The sequence below is a fragment of the Gigantopelta aegis genome, chromosome 9 (genome assembly GCF_016097555.1).
Source record: "Gigantopelta aegis isolate Gae_Host chromosome 9, Gae_host_genome, whole genome shotgun sequence".
Classification (NCBI taxonomy): Eukaryota; Metazoa; Mollusca; class Gastropoda; order Neomphalida; family Peltospiridae; genus Gigantopelta; species Gigantopelta aegis.
The window spans coordinates 28,118,543-28,144,289 of NC_054707.1; the positions used below are offsets into that span (position 1 = coordinate 28,118,543).

Sequence of the window (25,747 nt, forward strand, 5' to 3'; positions counted from 1 at the left end):
TTCCTCTCTTATTATTAGCCCATGAAGTGGCGACAGCGGGTTTCCTCTCTTATTATATGTGTGGTCCTTAACTATATGTCTGACGCCATATAACCGTTAATAAAATATGTTGAGTGCGTCGTTAAATAAAACATTTCTTTCTTTGTATATCAAAGGCTGTGGTATGTGCTGTCATGTCTGTGGGATGGTACATAAAAGATCCCTTGCTACTAATGGAAACATGTACCGGTTTTCCTCTCTTAGACTAATATTATATCGAAATTACCAAATATTTGACATCCAATAGCCGATGATTAATAGATCAATGCGCTCTAGTGGTGTCGTTAAACAAAACAAACTTTAACTTTTCCACAGATAAGAAACCACATACCACGGCTTTTGACCAGTTGTGGTGCACTGGTTGGAATGAGATAAAAAAAATCAGTCGAATAGATCCACCGAGGTGGTTCGATCCTGCACTGAAACCAGTTTCAATTTGATTAATAAAATATACTGGTACAAAGCTAAACTAAAACCAGTTTGTGATCGAGTATTCGCCCTTAGTCTCGATCAAAGTAGACCTTCAAAGCATCTGTTGCCACTAACAACTGTTGGAAACGGAAAAGGTCAACATCTTGCATACGTTTATGCTTTAGGTGGAAAGGCGACTTGAGGTGTGTCGTTCATAGTTTACATATTTAAACAAATGCACTAATTTTGTTGGTGACCATTTTTATTACAGGTAATAGTAAGGACAGGTAATAAGTAGTCGTATATTTTAGCATTATCTCGAGTACTCTAACCGTAACTTAAGAGAAAGACTGACATTTGTTAAGATTCCACAACGGCCCAAAATGTTTGGTCACACTCCCGATCATTATCCTCACGTAAACAGGTCTAGACACCAATGACGAATATATTTTATGGAGATATGAAACTATTCGGATTTTAGGTAATTGTTCATCAATCTGATTAAAATTATCTCTACTGGGTCTACCGGAAGATCTAACAGCATTGCGTGGACTTCCATGTCCAGGTGACATTTCATCTATAAATAACAATTTTAATATCAACCAATTACACTCCGCCATTTATAGCGTTATTCGGGAGCATACAAATTCTAAAAATATCGGGCGAGACTATTTATGCAATAGGCGAACTTGTTGGTCTATTTCAACATTGAAAAAACAGGGGATTCTAGTATAAAATTTTTTTATGGCTATGCCATCATGGTTTTGGTTTTGGTCTTGAAACAAATTTTATATAAAATTTTATATTGCAATTAGTTTCCGGCATACTTCGTAATTCACCCGAAACATTTCTTATACCCTCAGCATAATCCCGAATGTTTTCAAATCACTGGCATGATTTTGCAAGTAAGGTTTTGATTGGTCCGATGAAAGGTCAACTGGACATGAGCTTCAACAGGCTGCTGTTAGATCCACATGTAATAGTGGAGCTAATTTTAATTAGATTGATTGTTCATAATATTTTACATGACAGGATGTTGGACATTATCATCAATGTCCCTAACTGCATCGGTTTGTTTTCTTGTGCATGGTTCACGCAATCAACATCCGATCTGTTTTCGTCTGCATGCTGTTATTTTATGGAGTTTTCTTCACAGTTTGGGAACATCCATTAACATGATTGACGCCAAAACAATGGTACAGAAAGTGACTATCGTCAACCTTAGTAAACAGCCGCAACTCTTGTTTATTAAATTTGATTTTAAAAATGACCCTATTTGAGTGCACCTTGATTATGCCGTTTTTGTCTTTTCCTGCTTGTGCCAGAACAGGGAACGAATCATTTTAATGACATTAAATAAATAGCATTCATCATCCTGTAACTTTAGTATTATCATAGCTTGAATGTTCTCTAGTTATTGTATTGTAACGGAAACTGTATATGGATCTAATTTTTTGGTAGCACCTTTTTTTGCCAATATTAACACACATTTTGTTCGAATAAAGTTGTACATGTAGTAGCAGAGCTGGCCATATACCAAAATTTTCAATTGCCCACCGGGCAAGTATTTCTCAAATTTCACTTGCCCACAAAAATATTAACTTGTCCCAAAACGTAAGAGTTTAAATAAAAACAGTTTTACATCATACAAAGCACTTGTAAGCCCTGTATTACTAAATATGTTTATTTCCTTTAATTTGTGAATATAAAATAAAAAATTGCTATTGGAATGAAGGAAAATTAGAAATGAGTTTGTGAATTTTTTTTTTAACTTTAACACTTTTCTTTAGAATGATCATCGAAAATGTGCTACTTTGAGGTAATGATTTCACAGTGAATAACATTAATTTCGAGGGGAATTGTTGTTTTTGTGGGATTTTTTGTTGTTATTTTGTTTTTTGGAGAGTGGGGGAGGGGGGCAGGATGAATTTTACTTGTAGAATGCAGGACATTGCATTTTTGGACATTTAATTTTTGCAATTTTTCCTGCATTTGTGCCTACTCACTGTTCTTTAACATTTAGTGAATTAAATGTTCATTGTTTGTATATTTAATATCAATTTAATTGGGAAACAAATACGAAAACTTGCAAATAGACAACCTAATTTTGTAATACGAAATGCTACTACATTAGTGGAAAAACCAACCGTGCAGTGGGAATTCCCTGACCTCATTTTACATTACACGTGTTGCACGAGCTCACATTGATAAAGTGAAAACTAATTTTACAAACAGTCTATTTATAAATTTTAGTAACGTGTTGGATTGTAAGGTTCTGAACAGCTTTTTTCTTGATCCTTCAATGTTTTTTGCAATTTATTTCACAGACACTGACATGAAATACCACGATTTACGAATAAAGGCCTAATTTCTTAAATGCCTTGAAAAAAGAGGGGCGCTCATTCAAAGGCATGGGCCTATTTCCGGTCAGATACGGTACTCTATATAATAATCAGGAGCCTGACACACACACACACACACACACATTGTATGTGTATTACGGATGGATGGATGCATGGATGGAGAGAGAGAGAGAGATTGAGAGAGTTTGGTTGTTGGGGGTCAGTTATAGTTTTCTTACTTGCACAACCAATCGAAGTCAGTGAACAGCCTCGTGGTTTTGGCCAAGCTTTGAAATGATGAACAAAGCTTGCTGCAGACTACGGAATTACAAGTATAGCAAAGGGATAAAGAGGCAGTTTGTTTTTGGAAATTTCAGTAGCCCGGTGGACGACTGCATTGTAAATTTTGCTCGTCCGAGCAAATTTTTACTCGTCTGGGGTAAGCGGACAAGTACTTTTGGCCAGCCCTGTAGTAGTATAAATATTTAACTTTTTTTATGACTGCCATGCATCAGGTGCCACAAAGATGTGTTATGTATTGATAATCCCTTAAAATTCAATGAAGTGATTAATTAAATTCTATGACTACACTATTAGCACCAAGGTAACATTATTTACCAGTGTTGGATCCAGAAAATCCATTTAGGGAGCCAAAAGTACTCGTCCGCTCGCCCCAGACAAGTAAAAATTTGCTTAGATGAGTAAACATTTGCTCAGACAAGCAAAATTTACAATTCAGTCATCTGCCTGGCAACCGAAATTTCCGATATATGTAACTGTCGCAAAATTTAGGGGGTGTTGTGCCAAACAGTGCCAAAACAAAATCTTAATGGAGTACAGTTAAGATGCTGAAACATCCATGTTATTGGGACATTCAATATAATGGATTATAAAAGACACGGAAATGGCCACCAGTGATTGCATGGTCAGTGATAAAAAACGTGATTGAAAATACCAATGGTATATAAAATTATATATATATAATGTTGCAGCGTTGTTTTCAAATATGACTGGGGTTTTTTCTCTGTCTTTTCGTTTCTTTTTGATGTGCTGTGCATATGTAGGAATTATTGATGCTTTGCTGCCGACGCGCTAATGCATAACAGGCTTTAGAATTCTAGCATTATATTATGAAGGAGTGGATCAGAGATGTTTTCATGTAATCACAATCGTAATCGATTACATTGTTTGAGAATGTCATGTAATCACAATCGTAATCGATTACATTGCTAATGTAATTGTAATCAGCGATTACTTTCATTATTACTCATAATTATTTACTAAACTTAGATATGTTTAGCATCAACTCCAGTAACAGTGCCTATAGTTAGAAGCAGTACTGGTCAGTCAGTAGAACTGATCTCCCATTGTCTACTACTCTCATAGTAGAACTATTATTTGCCTTGAGAAATAGGGGATCATAACGTCTGGATTATCATATGAATGTTACCCAGGGGATGAAGACACACATTGACATAATGGTATCTATCGTGTTTACTATAAAACCACTTGAATGAATACAGTGTTCTAGCTAGCAATATATAAAAGGGCACTGCACCATGCCCCAGTTTTGTATCCTAATTCATTGCCGCAATTTTTTTTTAATGATATATATATATATATATATATATATTTGTTTTTTATAATAAAACACTTGCATTTACAGTGTTATCACGGGCCTGAATTTAACTAAGAAATGCTTGACAATATCTCGTTTTATCACAGGTGTGATAGGTTTGACGCCATACCCAAATCTTTTTGCAGATTTTATTTAGGGTTTTTTTGTTAAACTTTTTGACAAAATCAATTAATCTTATCATTACTGTATGCCTTTCTTAACCATAACCCTAAACGTAACCCATTTTCTTTCTGGGAGAGGTCCCCCATACCCTCTGTTGACTGTGGTTGAAATCAATTCCATAGTGCCATACCCAAAAATTTCTTTCTAGCAGAAACTCTGATATAGAACCCCTTGCCAAATGTTTGTTGCGAAATATACATTAACAAGTTGCATCACGTTATGGTATGCATGTAAAATGGCCTGATCACAAAGCCACGACAAGAAACCGCTTGTTTTTAGTCATACTAATGTATTTATAATAAATGATACATGACAAAATTGTAATAAAGTTAAGCCTACTGGAACACCTTGACTTCTAATCAGAGGTTATTGGAAGGAAGGAAATGTTTTATTTAACGACACACTCAACACATTTTATTTATAGTTATATGGTGTCAGACATATGGTTAAGGACCACACAGATATTAAGAGAAGAAACCTGCTGTCGCCACTTCATGTGCTACTCTTTTCGATTAGCTGCAAGGGATCTTTTATATGCACCATCCAACAGACAGGGTAGTACATACCACAGCATTTGTTAAACCAGTCGTGGTGCACTGGTTGGAATGAGAAATAGCCCAATGGGCCCACCGACGTGTGGGCAATCCCACACCGACCGCACGCTTTACCACTGGGCTACATCCCGCCCTTGTGGTTATTGGATAGCAAACGCAGTTATATCGATGCATGGTCACAGATTGATTGCAAACATATTTTATTGTACAAAGAACAAAAGAACTGGGCACAAGTTTGACACCTTGCTACGTTCTGCTCCCTAACTTGCATAAGATCATATCATTTCATTGTACAGAGTCGAGTTGCATTTTCCTTGGGTGCTGTTGGACAAATAATGTTGCAATCTCGTCCACATCTATATCTTGGTCATAATGAATAGTTAGGAGTGCCAAATTAGAAAGGCAGCCCAGTCCCATAGACGCACGTATGTATGTATGTAGTCGCCGGAGTGTGCTAAAGCTTCGTTCACACTCGCACGAAGTAACCGGTAATGTGCATGCGATCTTTAGCAGAATGAAGATATTTGGAAACATCGTTTTATTCTATAACATTTAGTGAAATATCTTAAAATGTCGCTGAAATAAAAGTGTTATCAGTCACTCAGTGATTATTAATCATCGGCTATTGGATGTCAAACATTTGGTATTTGGTATTTAGTAATTCTGACTCGTAGTCAATAGAGGAAACCTGCAACATTTTCTTAATGCAGCAAGGGATCTTTTATATGCACTTTCCCACAGACAGGAAAGCACATACCACGGCCTTTGTCCAGTTGTGGTGCACTGGTTGGAACGAAAAAAACCCAATCAGTTTAACGAATTCACTGAGGTGGTTCGATCCTGCGACGCAAGCAATTCAAGCGAATGCTCAACCGACTGAGCTAAATCCCGCCCCTCTGACCAAAAAAGAAGAACAAATAACTGCAGATAATCTATGTTTCCAGTCTAATCTGTAAACTAACTAATATTGTTACGTGATATGTTGTCAGTTTAGACTGTGTTGACTTTCTGAAGACCTTTATGTATCTATTATCTTGTAATAAAATGCACTTTTAATCTAATTATGCCTTTCTCTTTTTGAATCGTATATAATACATTATTATTAACCATACCGCTATAACTGATTTGGTGATTCAGGAGTCCGACGGGTAGCAAACCCGGCTACGTTATCCCGGTCATTTGGGGACAAGGGCTTTTATATGTTACATAAAATCCTCTTTTTTTTTTCATTTGAGCGGAACTCTTAATCCTGCGGGGGGGGGATCATCTGATCTCTCTCCCCCCCCCCCGGCTACGGGCCTGTTTGTGTAGGACAGATTTTGTTTACAATATTGGGTATGGGCCTAAGTCTTGAATTTCTTCCGATGAACAAATAAGTCAAAGTATTTTCAAAACATAAAGACCTAAATAATTCCATTTATTGAGTAATGTCAAAAAATGTCTGCCGCACTCAGTCCAATCTTAATTTTAGTGTGTATTGCGATACATCTGGTTGAAGATCTTAACCTTTTAACATTTTTCTCAGCGAGAGCATTCCATAACACTTGCACATCATGTAGTGTTTTAGCCAATTTGCTTTGCGAGTGTGCATGATACGACCCTTAAACATTAGTGCGACAGTTTAGACATTGTCTTATATCAGCACAACAATAATGGAGTTTTGCATTGGGATGTCATGATTCGACTCAGGAATAATTGAACCAAAGGTCTGTGACATCAGATTTATGAAAGAGTGCGTATATAAGACACAGTAGCTGGCTACCATTTGGTTGTCAACGATTGCTAAAAGTATTACACACAGTCATCTCTGTCGTGTTATGTTCGTTTGGGCTTAGGTTCTATGTCCTTGCAACATATATAAACACAATAAAATAGGAAGAATTTGTTGGTTGTAACTTTTTATCAGTGCATCCACCATTACAGGCCTGGGGTGAGAACCCTGGATGTACTCCGTATGATGTAAGCAAATAGTGTTAGATATTCTGTAACTGTACATCCCCCTTTCTCTAATTTTAAAGCTTAAAACTATTCTCTCCTTTCCCAAGCAACAACCCAACTTTTGCTTTAGTGTTCAAATGAGAAACTCTCATTAACTAATGAAACTACAAAGAAAGACTAATTTCTAACTGTTCTTTCTTTCTTCAAAAAAGTTCAACTTTAACTTTAGTGTTTAACTGGGAAAACCTGAATGATTACTTAAACTTAACAAAACACCTATCTACTGTGACTACACAGTTCAAAACTATCCACATTTAAAGAGTTTTTTGAGTGCTTGAACTACACGACCACTTCTGGTTATTGTTCCCTCTGGACGAGTCATCATCCCACATGGAGAAGATAGAGAAGCTGACTGCTCTATGGTATCTTTGGACTTTACGGGGACAGAGTCCACATCCATATCAATATTGTCATCTGCAGGACTTGGTAATGTCGATGGCACTGCAGGGTTGACCCTAGGATAAGATGGCGGGGTTGAAGATCTTCGGTTCAGGTTCCTCTGGTTCCTTCTGAATAGCCCAGATGGTGTCTTGACTATATAGAATCTTGAACCAATAGGCTTAACGACTTCAGCCTCAATCTCAGTAGGTTGTTTGATCTATACTGGATCTCTAGGTGACAGAGTAGAAAGTGAGGTAGCTCTGTCACCTGTCAAAGTTTTCTTTCTGTGTTTCCTTCTGGATGGCATTTGCCAACTTTATGTTAGACAGCTTAGGCCAATCAGGTGTAAGCAAGGTAGGGATGACTGGAACTCTTGTCCTGAGAGATTTCATGTCCATGGACATTTCAGCTAGACTGAAAATGGAGTGGAGTTGCTCTATAGTTAAGTAGTGTCAGATAGGGATCTTCAGCTTTCAGCAGAAAGTTCTTGACCGTCTGTACAGCTCTCTCTGCTTCCCCATTCACTTGAGGATAATGAGGACTGCTAGTTTCATGGGTGAATCCATAGTCTGTAGCAAATCGAGTAAATTTATGTGATGAAAACTACGGTCCATTATCTGAATGAACGACTTCAGGAGTATGATGACGTGCGAAGATGCTCTTGTAGTGCAAGCTTTTGTGTGATTTCACTGAAGAGGTCGAGGACTGTAAGTGTGCCAGTTCAATGTTGCGAGAAAAATAATCAGCCACTAGTAGATATTGCTAACCACACCAGTCAAACTACTCCATTCCCACTCTCTGCCAAGGGCAATCTGGAACACTACTTGGCTTCAAAGGTTCAGGTCTAGCTTTTCTCTCTTTATCACAAGTCCTACAGTTTTCTACCGTGGATTGAATCTGCTGAGATATTCCTGGCCACCACATAGAACACCTGGCCAGTGCTCTGCACTTTACGATGCCCTGATGGCCATTGTGAATTGTGGTCAACATGTCTTTCCTTAGTCCTGCTGGGATGACAAGTCTGGTACGAAATAGTAAGAGTCCTTCTTGCATTGTTAGCTCGTCTCTCACTATGAAGAATGGATGGATATGTGGATCAACTTTAGACTTTACTGCAGGGCACCCTTCTCTGCAGTAGCGTGCAACTTGACTACATACTTGGTCTTTCTGCTGCCTAGTCTTGATCTGTACTAACCAATTCTGGGTTGCTTGTAAACCGTCAATCACCGACGGAAGTGAGTAGTTTTCTCACATAACACTCTCGTTCAACTTTGTCAAATCTACACACAACCGGATAGTGTCTTTCCTCTGTTTTGGCACCACTACTATTGGTGCACACCAGTCTGTTGGTGTAGTCACTGGACAAATCACATACAAATCTTCCAAGTATTTCAGTTCAGTGGTACCCGCCTTGGAGCAGAGACAGCATATGGTACAGCATTCTCTCTCAGCCTAATATGGTAGGTTTCCTTTGTTCTACCTAGACCCGAGAAGAGCTTCGGATACGCCTCTCTGTAGCTATTGTGTGTACTCTGAACAGAATGTATGCGTTGAACCAGTTGTAGTGCTTTAATCGCTGGCCTACCTGACAGTGGCTCTTGCAAATTCTGCACAATGTAGACATCTTGGGTTGTGACAGCACCGTTGCACTTAATTTTTGCGCTAAATTTGCCCAACACATTCAATGCCAGGGCCAAACAGTTCTTTCATAGATTTCTGGAGTGGAGTTTTCATCTTCGGAATACAGTTTTCTGGGATCACAGTCACATGTGCACCTGTGTCCAATTTGAAGCACACACTTTGATTCTTTTGCTGTATATGTTTGGTTCCTGTGCTATTTCTCCGACTTACTCGATCTACAATCCCTGTGCTTGTGATTGCTTTTGCTTGAATGTGTGACGACTTATGCGCTTGACACACTTCAATGCATGATGATAAAGTTAACTTTCTATCCTCTAAACGTTTTTGATGAACCATGTCTTCTCTCACCCCAAGTACTATACTATCCTGTCCCTTAGCATGCATTCTTCATACGTATTAAAGTTGAATGTTTTGACAAGTTTCTGCAGGGAGCTTACATATGCATCAATTGTCTCTCCCTCTTGGTTTTTTTTGTTGAAGAAAATGTTTTCATGTATTTCCTTGGCTTCACCTATACACAACTGTTCAAACGTTTTTAGCACCACATGAATGTCATTTTCATCTTCATCTTCCCCAAATGAAAACCCATGAAAGATGTCAAAGGCTTCTTCATCAACACATGCCAAAAACATAGAAGTGCAATATTTTGGACTTTCAGTCTCCAACCGTGTAACAATTTCATAATTGTTCCATTGTCTTATGAATTTTCTCCAAGCCACTTGCATGAATATCCAACTTACTAGGTACAGGGATATTAGGCCTAAATTAGTGTGTCTTCTCATTTTCTTCCATTTTTGTATTGTTGTTTTTTGTTTTAATTCAAGTTCAGTAATTCGATAGTGTCAGTCTCGATTATTTCTACGAAACATGTTGTCTCTGTTCAAGAGGTGCAACTCCGCCAACCTTCTTGGTAAACTGCTAACGCGGTTATCTCCCTTGAATTAGTGACCCCTAGAGCTCAGTGTTATTACATAGTATTCAACGAAAGATCACCTGCCAGTATTGCAAACATTTCTAGATTCTGACACAGTATCATGTTATGTTCATTTGGGCTTAGGTTCTAAGTCCTTGCGACATATATGAACACAATAAAATAGGATTTTTTTTAGAACAGAGACACTGCTGAACAAGGGCAGAGAGTAAGGTTATAAAGAGTATCTGACATTATTTGCTTACATCATACGGAGTACATCCAGGATTCTCACCCCAGGCCTGTAATGATGGACGCAACAATAAAAGTTACAACCAACAAATTCTTCAAATTTTAATCATTCTATTAAAATGTTTTTAGTAAGTTCAGTTTGGTTTGACATAAGAAGAAAAGTAAAATTGTTTTGGAAATAACAAAGAAATGCAAATTGTGTGTGCAATTTACAAATCAGTTGGCTCGGAAATAAATAACTTAGTATGAAAAAAATGCAATCCCTGTGGGACGGACTATAAAACCTAAGCCCAATAAAACATAACACGATAATCTCTAGTGTTATTCTCACATATAACAGCATAAAGCTAGAGGACACTCAAGCTAGTATTATTATAGTTCATCAAGATAAATGTTTCGGCCCATTATTTATTATTGTGATATTTATTGCTCCAATAGATGTCAAAATGTAACAAAAATGGACCATAGATGTTTACCTTGGTGAACTAGTATATTACAGTGTAGATAAATTCGGAAAATACTGTTTGCAAATATAGGGAGTCAGTTTTATTACTAAGGTCGATAACTCACTTTTTGCACCCTTGTTTTGGCTTTGTACACAATAAATGTAATATCGTAATGTAATGTAACTTGAAATCCATATTGTGTAAATAGTACAATTCTTATGATGACACTATTTTTTTCAAACACAGTCAGATGTATTGGTAATGTTCAAATAAAAGATTTTTAATAGCAATTTGCCATTGGAATTTTTCCGGCGTTCTTAAAACGGAAACATCATACACCCATTTTTTTTTTAGTGTAAAGAGATGCAAAGTGACATCATTGGAATAGAAGGAAGAAGGAAGGAAATGTTTTTATTTAACGACACACTCAACACATTTTATTTATGGTTATATAGCGTCTGACATATGGTTACGGACCACACAGATATTGAGGGAGGAAACCCGCTGTCGCCACTTCATGGACTACTCTTTTTGATCAGCAGCAAGGGATCTTTTACATGCACAATCCCATAGACAGGATAGCACATACCACAGCCTTTGATGTACCAGTTGTGGTGCACTGGCTGGAACAATTATTGGAATAGTGACGTCATTATAATTAAAAATTAGCTATATTATTACAGTGCTTCGCCACATTAAAATAAAAACTGGTCTACAGACCCCTGTCAAAACAGTTGTGAGAGCAGACCATGAAGTTTACCTGTCAGTATGTTTTTATTTTTCACAATTTTAGACAAAATATTAAGCTAGTTTCAAAAGATGAAAAAAATTAAAAGTACCATTTCAAAACATTACCGTCAGATATGTTATATTTATTGTGCATGAAGCCAAAACAAGGGTGCGAAAAGTGACCGTTAATAATCCTAACTTGTACATGTATTCAAAAACTGATATTCTAACAAGAAAATGTATTGTATTGAATGCTGGTATGTCATTTTAGTTGTCAAAAAGCCTCTATTAGTCAGAAACATGTCACAATAGCAGCAAACTCGGGGGGAAAGTCTCATTCTTTTGAGTTTTTTGTTTTTTCCAGGATGCCGACTAATCCAGATGAACCATACTACTGCTCCCAGCAAATAAACATTCCACCAGACCTTCCAGATATTTTGAAGCAGTTTACAAAAGCTGCAATTAGAACACAACCAAAAGATGTTCTTGCTTGGTCGGCAGCGTGAGTATTGGTCTCTGAACCATGCATTTATTCTGTTTTATTGACTTCATCTACACCCTATTAAAATAGATGTGAATCCAATTTGGTGTATATTTAGCTGTCACATGAACAATGACATGTTTGTTGCAAATATTATCCCAATTTTTGCTTTGACTATTTCTGTTATTTACTTTTGTGGAACTTTCGGTGTCATCAAATTATAAATTCATAATGGTTCAACAATAATGGGCATCACAGCAACAAGTATGTCCAGTTAGCTTGTCACTTGTGTCAGAACTGTTGGTGATGTGGTTACAACACAAAAAGCTTCACATGTATTAGTTTTTTGTCAAAAAAGTTCTGAATTAGACATACTCATGTAATCCTTTTAGATATTTTCTGTAAAGCTTTTCGTTACCACATATTCGTGATATGTATCATATTCGTCCACTCGTTGACATAAACATTTTAATTTAAAAAAAACATGAAATAGCCTCTATATATCATTATTCTAACTGTACTGGTACTGTATGGATATTTAAATAACACTTGACTGATAAAAAATTAGGTGGTGTAATTTTATATAAAAATTTGACATAAACATTTGTATTAGAAAACCACCATGAAATGGTCTATTTATTATATGCATTTTTCCCAATTTTTGACAGTATGTTTCGCTTTTTGTTAATATATTTTTCTTTTCCTATCGAAAACATGTAACACCATGATATATTTGTTCCGTTAGCACATTTGAAATTGTTTTTCTTCTACCATGGAAATATGAATTAAAATTACCTTCATTTAAATGTTAAATTAATAATTATTTAATAATACCACTATAAAATCATACCTGCGAAAGCGATCGTACCCCCCAAAAAAACCCAACAAACAAAACAAACAAAAACTTTAACTTACTCTCAACGACAGGACATTGTGTCACCATTATTTGGCTTCATAGTCAATCAGTTTTAAACATTTTACTGTCATTGCACTTCATATCCATTGTTTTTAGGTACAATTGTTTAAGTTACATTTTTTTTTTTTCAAATACAATCAAATGAATTGGTACTTCTTTAAATATGATTTCTATATTTTCACTGTAACTAAACTACAGTGAAAATATGACTTTTCACTGAATATCACTTCTATGGTTTCATACACATGTAGCTGTGTATTGTCGACACACGACACGAGACACACTCTTCAACAACATACCTTTATTCTCCACCCAAGCACAACATCACATGACCTGACGCACGGACCACACAGTCTAGATACTGAGGCCCACTTCGGGTTACCTACACTCTTCCCCCCCATATCATCTTTAATAACGAGATCTGAACGTACAACTATTGTTTTACCACTGTTCAGGTTTTTAACCTTCAGGAAATCCCAATAAGATTTCATTACACGGAAACCCAATCTGAAATGTTTCTGTTTGTATTTTGGTCCTCTGAGTATTTTCACTGCAATATTATCACCCTCATGGAAAGGACCCCTAAGATGGACCACATCCGTCATGGAAGATTCACGATGATTCACTTTTGCACATTCATGTTTCTCCTTACAATACTTCCAGTTCTCTCATTTCTACCTCCTCCTCTCCTTGAGAATCATCCCCTGAACATTTTTACTGCTGCACTGGGCTATTCCGTCCAAACATTGCGTAATGCGGTGAAACTCCAGTTATCCGATTAGGCACCACATTATGTGCTGCTATGATTTGTGGAAGGACTTTATCCTAGGAATTTTAACATTTCGCTGTCTTCATAAGAGAAGTTTTTAGAGTTCTGTGCGATCTCTCGACAGGATTTGCCCGTGGTCTTGCTAATGGTGTATTCCGGCATTCAGTATTCCATTTCTCAACTGCGGTCACAAAATCACTCGAAGTGAACACAGAATCATTATCACTATGCAACAAACGAGGCAGTCCAAAAATTGAAAACAACCTATCAATAACAGAATTTGCGATATCACGGTTGTTGCAGAACGAATAGGTCAGGCAATCACAAATCTTGTCAAATCATCTTTGTACGTGAAAATGTATTCAAAACCCGATGACGTTTTTGGTAAGGGACCCAGAAAGTCACAATGCACAATTTCCCATGGAAGATTAGCAGTTCTTGTAATACCTACAGGGGTTCTAGGCACAGCATGCAGACCTTCTAAGCATACTTTACAGTGAGAGACATACTCTTTAACTTCTGACAAAGTAATACTTTCATCAATTTGTTACCCTAACTGAAGCATTCGTTCAGCACTAAAGTGATACAGATCATGTGATCTCTGAATTATATCACTGCGGTTCAACTGACCACATGTCAGGACAAACACTGGAGATAAAGTATCTTCATTTGCAATCGGAGCGTGACTCAGCACATCGCTAGGCACATTGTCAACACCAGAAATGTATTCCATGTCAAACTGGAAATCAGCAAGTTCAGTACTCCATCTAGCACACTTAAGAGATTTCAATGACATAATAAAAGTCAAAGGTTTATGATCGGTTCGGCCATACACATACTCTCTAAATTACCGAACAGACCAGATCAATGCAAGCACTTCTCTGTGTATAGTCGAGTAATTCCTTTCAGTTTTGGAAAGCTTTTTAGACGCATAAGAAATAGGATGTTCAACACCATCACTATCTGCTTGAAGCAATGCCGCAGCAAGACCAGTTTGACTGGCATCTGTCTGAATAACAAACTTTGGTGCATTGTCCTTAAAATTAGGTATGGATAGACACGTTTTCAAATGACTGAATGAGATTTCTTCAGCATCTCCCCACCTGTACGATTGTTTTTCAACCACTTTACTCAGTGGTAGTGCCAAATCCAAGAAATTTGGTATAAATCTCTGAAAATATGTACACATTCCTAGAACGGACCGAATTTCTTCCCATTTTCTAGTATTGGATAGTTTATAACTGCGTCAAGACCTTTCGAACCAGGTTGGACACAGTTGCTTGAAATTTTGAAACCTGGATACTCAATATTCTCCTGGAAGAAATAACACTTCTTAGGTTTTAGTGTCAGATCATTGTCAGCAAACCTCTCAAAAATGTCTCGTAGACACTGTAAATGTTCTTGCTCAGTGTGTGTATGCACACAAATGTCATCCAAATACACCATGACATGTTTCACGGTCAACCCAGCTAGAACAAGATGCATCAATCTTTGGAAAGCTAAAGGTGCAGTTTTTAAACCGAAACACATTCTAGTAAACTCATATACACCTGTACTAGTTTGAAATGCTGTCAAAGGACAAGAACTCTAATCTAATTCAGTTTGGTTGTAGGCCACGTTCATATCGAGAACGGTAAAGCATTTTGAATCCATAATCTTTATTAGCGCTTCCGATGGAGTCATTAAAGGAAAAATCTCATCTACCAAGTGTGTGTTCAGCTGTCTGAAATCTAGGCAATAGCTAATCGTGTTATCCGCCTTCTTTACTAGCAAATAGAGTGAGATGACATTAGATTTCAACTTTAAGTCATAGTGAAAGTTCTTACATTTGCCAAGACCAGTGAATATTTTGGACTTATGCTCATCCAAAGGCTCCAAAAGCTGAGATTTGACACCTTCGTCCGCAGGACCAATGTTCCAATTTACGTCAAACTCACTAATGCCATTGTCAGTCTTCGAAGACCCATGTTCCTTGATTATGACATTAACACCAGCAGACCGACCAACAGTCTGGCAACGATACACAGTCCTGCTTTTGCCATCAGGATTTAAACACTATAACACTTGGATCCTGCATTTTAGAAACTGACAGTCCAACAAACTGACTGGTTTTGCTCTCAAAGTTCTCATCTCTTTCAGCCATCAATAACGGATTTGAACCATCTAACTCTTCTGTTTGTGTGACGGACACACATAGGACCTTCTGAGAATGTGGAGGAATAACTACTGTTTCCAAAGTTTAAACAATACCGATATTATTGTCTGCTTTCGCTATAGGTGGATTAAATTCAACATCACCATGCCTAGGTTTGAAGTTTATGGAATCAAATTGGCACATAAAATCCCATCCAATCAGAAACACTTCCTCCTTCGTATCAATTACTTGGAAGTTATGAGTATGAATGTTTTTGACATTGTAAAATGTTGTTGTCAACATGCCTACCGACGGTGGAAGTTTAGACGTAAATGCACCCGAGAGCTTTGTTTTTGTTTCGGTTAGACTGTACCCATGAGGAAATGCTTTATCGACTATGGACATAGTGATATAGGATATAGCGGCTCCAGTGTCAATCACTGCTTCAGAAGAATGTTGGCCAAGAATAATGGTAACCAAAGGACAGTCGTCGAAACGAGAAAGAACGGTACTTAGCTGCTTCTTGGTTGTTGCCTCAGAGTTTCTACAATATTTGGCGATATGACCATGCTGACCACATGTGAAACATTTCAGCTCATTGGACTGGATGTATTGACCACCATTAGCACAAGTTCTGTTTTTATCAGCAATTTTTTTACGACAAAAAGACTCTTTATGAGCTAGTGTATTGCAATAGTGACAACAGATGCGAAACACGGACATAGACGGTTGATGTGTAACATCTGCCAGTTCATCACATTTAAGAGACAACATTAGACGTCAGGCTGTATCTGTTAAATAGTCAAATTTAGGAAGTTTAGCACTCTGACAGAGAACAACATTTAATTCTTCTATGGACACATAGTTCGTCTTTATTTGCTTGTGCAAAAAAGGGTATGCTTCATCTACTTTGAGAAGAGTCTGTGAGCGAAATTATCAACTGATTTGTGCTCATTTTGACTAAGTTTGTGAAAGTTGTTTGCAGCTGCAGGTTTTTTCTCACCAGTACGATCTATCTCGTGAATTCAAGTGTCGCTTAGTGTTGCATACGTTTCTCTCCTAGTCCCCAAGATTTAATATAATAAATCTCTTCAATATATTGTTTAAATGTCAGAGCAGGGTTAAACATTGGTATTTTGAAATTGGCCATTTTGAAATGAACACGTACAGCGAGATAGCATTGTCTCCAAAATTTGACAGAAAATGTCACGCAAAACAATTCAGTAAATAAAAGTCATTGTCTACTTCACCACATATGCCATAAACAGTTCCCCTGTTCACCGCTGCCACCAATGTAAGCACTTAGTTGTAGTCAACACACGACACGAGACACACTCTTCAACAACATACCTTTATTCTCCACCCAAGTACAACAACATCACGTCACCTCACACACGGACCACGGTCTAGATACTGAGGCCCACTTCGGGTTACCTACAGTATATAATAAGAATGAATATTGGATATGAATGAAGTATCAGTGTGTCTGGGAAGGGATTTTATTGTAATTATAGAAATATAAATGTGTGGAAACCTATTGGTTACCAGGTTTGTATTTTGTGGTAACCTGGGTTACCACACATTGATTATTTCAGTGCCTGTGATGTTTAGAAATTCGAAACTGAAAGATATTTTTAGCGTGTGTGTTTTTTTGTGTTACAGTTATTTCCGAGCTATGGCTAAAGGGGAAACACCACCAGTAAAAGAGAGACTTGAGATGCCAGTAGCCACACAAAAAACGGACACTGGTCTCACTCCAGGACTTCTTCGTGTTCTTAACAGACAGGTATCCATAAATGTGATACAACATGTATTATCTCACAACTGCAATTAGGGTATATATACCACCAAATCAAATTCCATGGACAATAATAGTAAAATAAGTACATAAAGCTGTTATGTGCAACAGCTGGAATGTGGGGTAGGTGGATGGTGGACTTAACAGTCTTTCTTATACACCCGTTGGTAAGAACATCATTCATTATTTTTGATAACTTGTTTACACATGTACGTATGTTAACAATTCCAAGACATACGACTGGCTGCTCCTAGGTGATGATCAGGTCACCAATGCCATACATCCAATGAAAAAAACAGCACAATTGAAATCGATTACACTGTGACATATAGTTAACCTGACAATCATTTGTCTGTGACATGTATGGTAAGTGCAACGGCTGTAAATTATTTTTTTTGTTGAAAAAGATGTTAAAGTTTGCTTAAAATCTGGTTTTTGAGGATATGTAAGAAATAGAATACCATAATACATTTATGTCAGTTAGATACCATTTATCTTACAACTCGTTTAAAAACATATCAAACTCACACTCGCTCGTTAGATAAATTTTAAAACAACTCGTAAGAAATGGTATCTAACGGCCACTCATGTATTAATTACTATTTCACTACTCTATTTCCAAACACAATTTGTCATCCTAATTTTAGTCAACTCCTTCCCATGTGTCACATCATAGCTGGTATATCAAAGGGTATGGTGTGTACTGCCCTGTCTATGGGAAAGTGCATATAAAAGATCCATTGCTGCTAGTGAGTTTCCTCTAAGACTATATGACAGAATTACCAAATATTTGACATCCAGTAACCTATGATTAATTAATCAATGTGCTCTAGTGGTGTCATTAAACAAAAAAACCTAACTTATTACCCGGTACACTGATCAAGTTAAAGGAATTTACTGACCACATGAAACAACACTTTTAGAGGGGATGAATTAAAAAAATAAATAATATATTATATATATATATATATATATATATATATATATATACAGTCCAACCTGTCTATGACGGCCACTCACGGGACCACTAAAAAATGGCCGTCATAGGCAGGTGGCCGTCATATAGAGGTAGCATAAGATGTAACATTTAAAAACTACTACTACTACTACTACTACCACTACCACTACTACTACCAGGGCACAATATTTCACGCAAACCGCTGTTCTGTTCGCGTGTCGGTTATGCAAAATTAAATTTACGAGAACCACAAATTGGTTACGTCATGACCTGTAAGGGGCCGTCCATAGTTTTCAACATTTTCACAAGTGTACAAAGAGTACGCTTTTGACAACCCCCCCCCCCCCCCCCCCCCATAAAGTGTACATCCCCAAAATGAAAAATGTTGATTGACATTTTTCACTTTCAAAAGAAGTGTACGCTGGCCCGTAACCCCTCCTCCGCCCCCAAGTACGGTTTGTACGCTTGTGAAAATGTTGATAATTATGGACGGCCCTAAACGTTCATAAATTAAAACTTGCAAACTTCACGTATACAGGAAGTTTATTCACGCAGACATACTACTAGTATTCTGACAAATGTTTTAGGCTGAATTTTAGATACTTGATGCGCAGCAAACCAGTAGACAACGTTATATTGCAACAGTTATAACTTGCGACCAGTCTAAACTTTTAAAAAAGTTTTAAAGAAATGTGCTTGGACCCCTAGGGATGGCTAAATTATCTGCTGCTATTTTATCTCTAAAGGAATATATGTAGACATAATATTGGATTGCCTGTAATTTTACATATGTTAAAAACAGTTTTAACGTAACAGGAATCCAAAATTGTCACAAAAATTTACAAATACTAACATCGCATAATGAGGTTTAAAAAACAAACATTTGCACCTACACCAATTTTTATTATATAATAAAAACAAAATGTTAAAGAACACAATTTAAACAAGCCCGTCTCATCCATATTAAAATTATCCTTGGAAACGTAATCATGACACATTGCTGGCAATTTGATTTTCCAATCCTCAGCCGGTGTGTCACTTAAATCACCTCTTTCACCGATCAGTGTACCTACAAGATTGTGTCTAACCAGCCATTTGACGCTTTGAAATTGTCTACACCCAAATCCACAGCAACTTTTAATGCCTTCTCCTTAATCAACGGACCGTTGACATTTATTCTACGAACTGTAGCATCATTGAACCATTTCCATTCAGTATGTTTATATCATCGTTGCCCGTGACTCTTCTCTGTCTCTTTTTATCAGATGGCTGATTGGTTTCATAATCTGCCAACACCTCTGCTTTTCTCTTCAGAATTCCATCAATTTGAGTTCTACCAAATTGTTCTGCAATTTTTCTAGCACTGAGTTTATTTCTCTGATTTTTTAATAACATCTATCGTTAAGGCAACCGGCTTATGAACTTTATGAAAGAAATGTTTTATTTAACGACGCATTCAACACATTTTATTTACGGTTATATGACGTCAGACATATGGTTATGGACCACACAGATTTTGAGAGGAAACCCGCTGTCGCCACTACATGGGCTAATCTTTCCGATTAGCAGCAAGGGATCTTTTATTTGCGCTTCCCACAGGCAGGATAGCACAAACCATGGCCTTTGTTGAACCAGTTATGGATCACTGGTCGGTACAAGTGGTTTACACCTACCCATTGAGCCTTGTGGAGCACTCACTCAGGCTTTGGAGTCGGTATCTGGATTAAAAATCCCATGCCTCGACTGGGATCCGAACCCAGTACCTGCCAGCCTGTAAACCGATGGCCTAACCACGACGCCAACGAGGCCGGTACGAACTTTAAGAGGCATTTTAGAAACGAACGTTAAAAAACACATATGTAGCTATATTTAATAACTTTGAGAGTTAGCATGTTTAACTCCAGTTGTGTTAGGTGACAATATGTCTGAACAACTGTGTTTGGTGATACCACTGATGTTATTGGATAAGGGTAATTAGGAGTAATAGCACACACCACTAACTTCACTGATCTACCGTTTGCTGCTAAGTACACCTAAGCAAACACTTGCTTTATGTTTTCTGAGTTTTGTTAACTTCAGTATTCAGAAGATTAAGATATTGATCACATAGCAAAACTAACAAAGATTAATTCACTAAACATCTTAACATCTAACGTACGTGTTTATGCACACCTATGTAATAAATATGAAGAAACTGACCGAAAGAACAAAGAAATTTTGTGGCCAGGTTTCCAATTGTATTTTTTGGCCGCCATAGACAGGTCCATTTACCCTTTTTGGTTAAAAAAACAGTGGCCGCTGGCCACGTGGAGCAGATGGTTGTCATATATAGGTAAAATATAATGAAAATTGAGTTGGGGGACCTAGAAGTGGCCGTCATAGACAGGTGGCCGTCTTATAGAGGTGGCCACCAAAGCAGGATTGACTATATATATATATATATATATATATTATACTTTGACTTCCATGGTTTATTTACATACAATACTGTTTCGTACAGGTCGCGATGTTTGTGCGAACCTGCACTCTTCAATGCATGGTCTATGCACTGAAGAGTGCAGGTTCGCACAAACATCGCGACCTGTACGAAACAGTATTGTATGTAAATAAACCATGGAAGTCAAAGTATAATATATCCAAGTTATTATTATATGTGTAACCGCTCTACTGTAACAGTATAGAGCACTCTAGCGGCACACCGATAACAAGCTTCATTTGAATATATATATATATATATATATAGTCAATCCTGCTTTAGGGTGTTTAATTGTGGGTGTTTGTTTTACCATTTTCAGTAGTGTCTACTAGTTGGGAACTGCAAGATACCAGACTTGGACTTGTCTATACAATATTTGGGGTTGGGGGGGGGGGGGGGGGGAGAGAGTTGAGACCATAAATATGAAGAAACTGCTTATTGAATATTTGTCACCCACTGGTATGCGTACAATGTATATGTAATAGAAAATTAGAAACAGAGTTGATTTGTTTTTGATATAACTACTTCTGTTACTGAAAAAAAAAAAAAAAAAAATACAAGTACATATACATGTAAGTACATTGTGATGAAATGATGAGCATAGCCAATGCATTAATATTGAATTTTGTTACATTTAGAAACAAATGTTTCATATTTATGCCCATCATCCATCAGTCCATCGTTTGTCAACATTTCTTTGAAGTCTATCCTCAAGATTTTTATTGAATTGTTCCATTATTTAGTACATGGATTCTCTGAAGCAGTCTACACAAATTATTAGAGATTAACATTTGTTAACTTTTAAACCGCAAGCAATACATGATGTGAGTCATAAAAAAAGTACAAAACCCGGATACATATTGAATATTATGTGAGCAATTTCAAGAAAAATACATTCCATGTGCATATGAAAGCAGCTTTAGTCAGCTTATGTATTTACAGTAATAATGTTTTTTATCTAATATTATCAAGATAATGTTTAGGTCAATACACTGAATTATTTTAATACATCTTACATTTTAACTTTTTCAGCTTGGACCCAAGAAAGTGGTTCCTGTGAACAAGATAGAAGTGAAATGGCTAGATCTTGCACTACCAAAGGAACAATTTGATGATTTGATTAGAATAGGAAATTTTTGTGGTGATGTAGAATGGAACAAATTCTTTGCACTTGCAGCATCAGCCCTAGGAGCGGTATGTACTGCCAATAAGAGTCACTTGTGTAGTTCAGTGGGGCAGAATGTAGATCACTGGTGAATATCTCACATGAGGTGTGTTGGGTCACAGGATTGATCCCTTTTTGATAGGAGCTTTTATGGTTTTTGATTTATAATCAACTCAGTATCTGGGCTCACTCAGCTTTTTATTTTAATATGGTAACCAATTTGGCTGAAAGTTCAAATTATTTTTAGCCAACTTTGAAGTATTTGATTCAGAATTATACTGAATATTGCTGGTGAACATGTATAACTTGGGGGAGGGGGAGTAATACTAATAACAGAGTTCATAGCCTTAAAGACCAAACAAATTCAAAGACTTTTACTTGCCATTTTCAAAGACTTTTTTACACAGCAGTCAAAAACAATAGAATGCGATAAAAATACCAAATTAGTTCATTTACATTTGCTGTCCATGGCAACAAATTGAGATTTTTTACATGCACCATGACAGATTAAACCTTGTAACTGGAAAATATTAAATGCATGCAGCTGTAAAAGATATCATCATTGCTTTGGCTATGATTTGTGAGAATTTAAAGACTTTTGTTACAGTTCAAAGACTTTCAAAGACCTAAAAATTATTTTTTTCAAATTCAAAGACTTTCAAGGAATTTAAAGACCGCTACGAACCCTGTAGTAATTACCGAAACAACACCAGTCAACTCTGTGCATAGTTTTGCGAAGTATTGGCACACAGAAAAAAAGATCAATGTCTAAGCAGAATGGATGTTTTGATAACTATCTTTTCAGGCTATTCATTTCATCAGAAGTTATGTCTGAAATTGATTTTCAGTTTTTATAGTGAAGGCACAAATAAATTATATTTTGAATGCAAGTATCAGTAATTTTTTACTGCAAACAAGTTATAAATAGTAAAATACTTTCATTTCATTTAAAAACTATGTCATGTATCCTGCTTTAAATTTAAATTGAGGTTTTTTTTTATTCTAGAGTAAAGATAATTAGTATTTTCAATACTTTTGATTTGCTAATTTTAGGACATCACAGATGCAATGAAGGTAATATGTGAAATTCTAACAGCTGATGCAGAAGGGGGACCAGCCAGGATAGCGTTCCGTCTGTTTACTGATCTTTACTCATACCTTGCACAAATTGATGGAGAAATCTCACAGCAACATGTCAGTGATGTAATTGGACATCTTCAGTACGAAGTGTAAGTGTATATATATATCTACATATATGGCCATTCATTTTAGCAACTACATGCATTTCAGATGCCCCTTGCATCAGATGACTTTTTGCAGAAACTAGTACAGTAATTTATCGTAGTTGTTAACAATGTGGTTCTGACTTTAGTAATCACAGCTTTAAGTAATGCCATGGAGTATTTGTCCTGTCATTGAATTTGCAGGGGTAAAATTTTAATTTTGGGGGGAGGGGGCAATTGTTACCTTCAGTTAAATAACAGAAATTAGGGCACAAAGCAAGTTGCAGGAGCACCAAGGCAAACTTTCTTCAAAAGGGCACTAAAACAATTTACTTTCTATCAAGTTTTCTCACCCTGGTACCTTGGGCTTTTGCCTATGCTGTTAAATGGATATATATGCCTTACTTTGTCTTACATATACAACATGGAATATATGGGAAGGGCATAGTGGCAAATCAGATAGAGCATCACAGCATTTTTCTTTCCATCAACAACATCCTGTTTTTGAGGCACCAGTCATTATTTATAATTCATTAAGAGCAGTTCATATTCAAATAAAAAAGAAGCAAACAATAACTAAATAAATAGTTTTATTTGTCGGTCTATTCGCAGAGATAAACAAGATGGATACGTAATGCCAAGAAATTTCCTCAGCCCAGATTGTCCGCCACTTTCAGCATGAGAAATGATCTTTTCCTGTGCTGATCTTCAGCTTCTCTACCATCTGGTGCTGATCAGTTAGCAGCAGTGTGGCCGATATGTTGGATCTGTTTTCTGTTACAATACATAAACAACATGCTCAAATGTTTCCATTCATAGGGTTCAGGATGTAAAAGCATAGGACTGAAAATTGTGTGTTTCCAGTTTCACCTATCCCTCCCTGAAAAAAAAGACAGTTTTGACGCAATTTGACCTTATTCTTGGGTCCTAGCTTCCAGTTGTAATTCTCAGATTAAATCTGTATGGTGGATTTTTTAATATTCAGTTATCATCTTGTTAATAAAGGATCACCATAAAGTGTTATTTAAAAACATTGATAGTAATGGTTTTACATGTTATATTGTAATGATTGTACATGTTTGATTAGTTTTTGTATTCATATATTTTTTCATTCTGCTTCAAACCACATTGATACTGATGTACTCATGTATAAAACAAACAACTAGTATATTTAAATTTGTGTTATTAAAACTATTTGCGTCTTATTAAGATATATTTTAAAATGTGAAGAAAAAATGTCTGTAAAAACATTGAAGGTCCTATGTCAAAGTTGAAACTACAATTTAAAATTATTTACACATTTATTTGTACTAAATAACTACAAATGAATCGATCCCATGCATAATCTTTCCATAATTAAACTCAAGAATAATAATTTTTTTAATTCTTATACTGGACAACAAGAGGGGTTTCCCGAATAATTGTGGCTAAATATAGCATGGTCACCATCTTTGTTAGAATTGTGGAAAAAAAAGTGTGTACACATAAAACAGTGACATCACTAGTTAATGCACATGACACACTCAAGATACCCTTTAAAAAAAAGTTTTTTTTCTCTTAATAAATGTAATTATATGGGTGTAATTTTTTATAGGCATATAGCTGAAGGTATAACCTTTTGTTTCAAAGCAAAAATTTAAAAATATTTTTGGTGGGAACCCCCATTATTGCAACTTTCACATGTTCAAAAAAAGGGAAACTGGAAACATATGTGTTTAAGTGTATAATTTTTAATAAAAAATACTGAATTTATTTTAAAAGCTTGTGATATATTTTCTACAATTTTTGTTGATGCATATCTTTTTGTTTGTTTTTTTTATTGAAAAATCATTTTTCAATATACAATTCATTGGTAGTAGATGCAAATAAATAGGATAATTCACATTATGTACAAGAAACATGATTATTAAATATTTTGATATCCTTTACTGACTTATATTTTTCTTTATATTCCTGTGGCATGTTGATATATCTGTTAGTGGAGCAGCAGAGACCACCAACCTTTGAGATAATCCAACATAGGTTAAGATATATGTATCTTAGGCGAAAACAGACCTTTTGGGGTACAAAATATGAAAAAGTAAAAATGCAAAATTCCAAAGCAAACTCAACCAAAAAAGAAAGTATGCATGTTGAAATCTTGAATATTCTTTTAGTGTGCCATTTCACCATAATCGAAAACCACTGTGCATACATGACACACTGTACCACACATTACACGTTTCAGATTGCCGCATGTCACTTGACGGAGTGACGTCACGACCGAAAACATGATTTTCACGCTGTGGGCCAGTTGTTGGGTATGCATACACCCGATATTTCA

The 25,747-nt window shown here is 36.4% G+C and overlaps 1 protein-coding gene across 3 annotated transcripts; it reads left to right on the forward strand.

Moving 5' to 3' along the window:
- The first annotated feature begins 544 nt into the window (after window positions 1-544).
- Window positions 545-24,493, forward strand: LOC121380993 (ropporin-1-like protein). Of its 3 annotated transcripts, none has more exons than XM_041510061.1 (6): window positions 545-653; window positions 11,869-12,006; window positions 17,467-17,590; window positions 22,069-22,230; window positions 23,255-23,430; window positions 24,037-24,493. In XM_041510061.1, exons 2-6 carry the CDS (start codon window positions 11,870-11,872, stop codon window positions 24,104-24,106), a joined length of 669 nt encoding a protein of 222 aa, XP_041365995.1. In that variant the 5' UTR covers window positions 545-653; window position 11,869; the 3' UTR covers window positions 24,107-24,493. The 3 variants fall into 3 exon arrangements, with proteins under 3 accessions (XP_041365995.1, XP_041365993.1, XP_041365996.1); XM_041510059.1 differs by having other exon boundaries at window positions 573-721; XM_041510062.1 differs by having other exon boundaries at window positions 600-737.
- Window positions 24,494-25,747: the final 1,254 nt, after the last annotated feature.